At 34.5% G+C, this 3,872-nt stretch overlaps 1 protein-coding gene across 2 annotated transcripts; it reads left to right on the top strand.

Annotated features, from left to right (window-relative positions):
- Nucleotides 1-299: 299 nt before the first annotated feature.
- LOC145056817 (uncharacterized) lies at nucleotides 300-3,601 on the top strand. 2 transcript variants are annotated; one of them, XM_079004541.1, is made up of 6 exons: nucleotides 300-632; nucleotides 1,131-2,238; nucleotides 2,368-2,499; nucleotides 2,582-2,719; nucleotides 2,797-3,012; nucleotides 3,318-3,601. In XM_079004541.1, the coding sequence occupies exons 2-6, from the start codon at nucleotides 2,095-2,097 to the stop codon at nucleotides 3,459-3,461; spliced, it is 774 nt and encodes a 257-aa protein (XP_078860667.1). In that variant the 5' UTR covers nucleotides 300-632; nucleotides 1,131-2,094; the 3' UTR covers nucleotides 3,462-3,601. Both variants share the same exon structure in this region; 1 of them encodes a protein (XP_078860667.1).
- Nucleotides 3,602-3,872: the final 271 nt, after the last annotated feature.

The following is a 3,872-nucleotide window of genomic DNA, read 5'->3' as shown; positions in this document are numbered from 1 at the left end:
ATGCCCTGCTAGATGGTAATTGTGTTGATTAGTTACGTAGGAGACTCGAGTTCGATTCTTACCCCACCCGTTTTTTTCTTTATTTTTCCAGAAATAATTAAAACTAATTGGAGTCTAAACATTTAAGGAAGTGGCATACCCGGCCGGTTGGTAAGACCATTGGTTTGAGACTTGTGAGACTGGAGTTCGATTCCTGCTGCAACATAATTTTTTTTTTTTTTTTTTTTTTTTTTTTTTTTTTTTGCTGCCGTCTATAACTTTTCTCCCATTTTTCTCCCCTTTTCCTGTCTTCCTTTTCCCCCCTTTTCTGTTTCTTCCCCATTCTCGCATCTCCTTACAAATCTCCTTACAAGAACCAAAAAAAAAAAAACCATTTTTTTTTTCTGCTGGCTGACGTCTATAATTGATATTCCCCTTTTCTCCCCCTTTTTCTAGTCTTCCTTTTCCCCCCTTTTCTGTCTATCTTCCCCATTCTCGCATCTCCTTACAAGAACAAAAAAAAAAAAAAACCACGCTACAGCATCGCAACTCCCTCTCTCTCTCTCTCTGGTGGTCGACGCCCCTTCCTCCTGCACTTTTCCCGTCACCGCCGGTGCTTCTTCCTGCTGCGTTTTCCCGTCACCGAGCCAAAGGTAAACAGTAGTTTTTTTTTCTTTTTTGTTTCTTTTTAAAAATTACTTTGTTTTAGGTGTAATTTTGTTGAATGTGAGCTATCAAGGTTGATTTTTTTTGTTGAATATGAGGTTTTAGGTTGATTTTTTTGTTGAATGTGATGTTTTAGGTTGATTTTGGTGTTTAAGATTTGTTAAAATTACTTTCCCCTGCACTTTGTTGAATGTGTGGTTATAGATTTGTTAAATATGAAATATAGGTTGGATTTGAGGTTTTAGATTTGTTAAATATGATATATATGTTATATGAAAAATGTTAAGTTAATTTGTTAAATTTGTTAAAAATGTTAGTTAAATGTTTATATATGGAATTTTAGTTAATTTAAAATGCATATTATGATATTGATCATTTGTTGAAATGTTATGTATCGTTAGTCATACATATTAGATTAAATGGGATGTTACACTATTATATTGAAATGTTATGATTCTAATTAACATTTTTAAATGGAAATGTAGTTTTAGATCAAAATGTTGTCTAATAGAGAATGGATGTACACGAAGAGACTTGATAGTCGTCGTTTGTTTAATCCGCAATGGCCACATTATGTCAATTTGTTTTTGGATTTTGCTTACACGAACGCAACAAACATCCAACGTATTATTAGGGAAGGGGTGGAAGTTTTTGAAATTAGATGTCCGTGTGTGAAATGCAAAAATATTTATTACCACCCGAGAGAATCAGTTTTTAACCATCTTATTGCCCGAGGATTCATGAATGGTTATTCACTATGGTATTTACATGGCGAAAAATATCCAACACTAGAGATTGGTCAATGTTCAAACCCTGAAACGGGTCAACACATTGATAACGATTTTGGTGATTATCGTAGATACGAGGAGATGGTCATCGAAAGCATGCATCAACCCGAGGCTTCTTATTATCAACAAACACCACACAACCCAAATCTTGATGCCCAAAATTTTTATAAAATTTTGAAACAAGCGAGTGAACCTTTATGGGATGGGTGTACAAAAACTTCCACACTCGTCGCGACCACTAGATTATTGGACTGGAAATCACAATCTAATGTTTCAGACACGTCATTTGATAAACTACTTTCGATTGTTAAAGACATTCTACCATCTGGCGAGAAGCTTCCTAACAGCTTCTACGAGACCAAGAAAATGTTGAAGCCACTAAAATTGCCTTCAAAACGGATTCATGTGTGTATAAACCATTGCATGCTATTTAGGGGCCAATTTGCTGATCTGGATCAGTGTGTAGTATGTGGTGAAAATAGATACAAAGACAGAGGGAGGAAAGTTCCTCATTTGGTCTTGACTTACATGCCGATTGGACCGAGACTTCAAAGGCTCTTTTATTCAAGGAAGACGGCCAAACATTTAACTTGGCATGCAGATCATTCAATAGATCCAGAAAAGATGATACATCCCAGTGAAGGATAGATACAGAGATAGGATGAAAGGTATCAGGAAACAATCTGCCGACATGGCACGAAATGATGGGAAACCCCTCCCCCCAAAGTTTTGTAGCTACTATGATGGGATGCATAACTACCGCCCCGAACGCGTACCGGAGACTGTGTGGCAACGTTTGTGTGATGTAACGGATATGATACATTATTATTTTTTTGTTAAGTTTTTTATTTCTTATTATATTATTGTATATATATATATATATATATATATATATATATATATATATATATATATATATATTTTCTTTTCACAGCATTGGTCCACAGAGAAGTGGCAAAAGAATTCAAAAATCGCTCAGCAGAACCGCAACACCGCAAATTCTAGTGGGTCAACAGCAAGACACACTGCGGGTAGTATAGGATTTGACCAGTACCGTAGGAAATTAGTAAGTATCACAATAATAAATTTTATTATTCTTATTTTGTTATAACACTAACTACATTAACTGTACGTTGACTTTTATGTAGGAAAAATTGATGGGTAAACCACCCACACAATATGATGTTTTCGTGCAGACGCATGGCACCGCCGAGTCAAAGAAAAAATATTTTGAGGGAAATCATGAAAATATTGAATATTGCTCGCAGACGGCCAAAGAAGCACTAGTAACTTATCTTTATCATTTATGTATATTGATTGTCTCATTTTTGTATATGACAATCATGTTTTTTGTAATTTGTAGGAGGGGTATTTGCATGGGTTGGTCAACAAATTTGGTGAAGATCCTTCAAATCGTAAGGATGATGTAGATGTATGGGAGGAAAGCCAACTTAGAAGAAAAGGAAAGAAGAAGGGTGCTATCTATGGGATAGGAGCATCGGATATACATTTTTTGGTTTTAGGGACTCCATCTTCCCAATCCACCCAGTCCACCCAGTCGGATAGCACACAACAAGAGGTATGTTGATAATACTAATTAAATTGATAATAAACAAAAATATGTTGCTAATATGGTTAAAAGCTAGGTAGTTTGGTGAGAATATTGATTAAATTGATAATAAACAAAAGTATGTTGCTATTATGGTTAAAGGTTATGTAGTTTGTTGATAATATTGATTAAATTGATAAAAATAAATATATGTTGCTATTATGGTTTAAAAGTTAAGTGTATTGCTATAATTATAAACTAAAATGCATTGTTACAATAAACTAAAATAAATTGCTATTATTGTTTAAGTATTGAATTGTGTCACCATTTTTTAGGTTGATAGGTTGCGTGCACAAGTTTCTGTCATGGAACAACAACAACAACAAATGAAAGAACAAATGGAGATGGTTATGAGGATGATAAATATGTCTGGAAATCAACCCCATGGTCCCCCCGATAATCCACCCGAGGACAATTGATAAGTATTTTGGAACAATTGAATTTGTAAACACTTGTATTGTTTGCTTGTTTTGTTATGCCTAATTTGTATGGTACTTGAGACATTTGTATGGTATTTAAGACAATGGAATTGAATGTGTCAAAGTTGGTATTAGGGACATTTTTTGGTGTATTTTGGACAAATTGAATTGATATGGTATTTGACAAAAAATGGAAATTTTTAAATTTTTAAATTTTATTTTTTTTGATAAAATGAAATTAGCTACGGACTAGCTACGGAAATCCGTCGCTAAATAGGTCCGTAGGTATTCCGTAGGAAGAAAGTCAATTTTAGTCAAACTTGAGTTCTGTCGTTAATCCGTAGGAAATCCGTAGCTAAACAGTTCCGTAGCTATTCTGTAGGAAAACACTTGCGTAGGTAATCCGTAGGA

Source organism: Lactuca serriola, chromosome 6, assembly GCF_051521515.1.
Source record: "Lactuca serriola cultivar US96UC23 chromosome 6, Lser_US96UC23_V15, whole genome shotgun sequence".
In the NCBI taxonomy this organism is placed as follows: Eukaryota; Viridiplantae; Streptophyta; class Magnoliopsida; order Asterales; family Asteraceae; genus Lactuca; species Lactuca serriola.
The sequence above is the reverse complement of the archived record's forward strand: the minus strand, read 5'-3'. Positions and strand labels throughout refer to the sequence as shown.

What these genes read in the sequence shown, in the direction of transcription:
- LOC145056817 (XM_079004541.1), top strand. Translation starts at nt 2,095, where the DNA reads ATGAAAGGTATCAGGAAACAATCTGCCGACATGGCACGAAATGATGGG. An exon ending in AGACGGCCAAAGAAGCACTA is followed by an intron (nt 2,720 to 2,796) that starts GTAACTTATCTT and finishes TGTAATTTGTAG; the next exon opens with GAGGGGTATTTGCATGGGTT. An exon ending in CGGATAGCACACAACAAGAG is followed by an intron (nt 3,013 to 3,317) that starts GTATGTTGATAA and finishes ACCATTTTTTAG; the next exon opens with GTTGATAGGTTGCGTGCACA.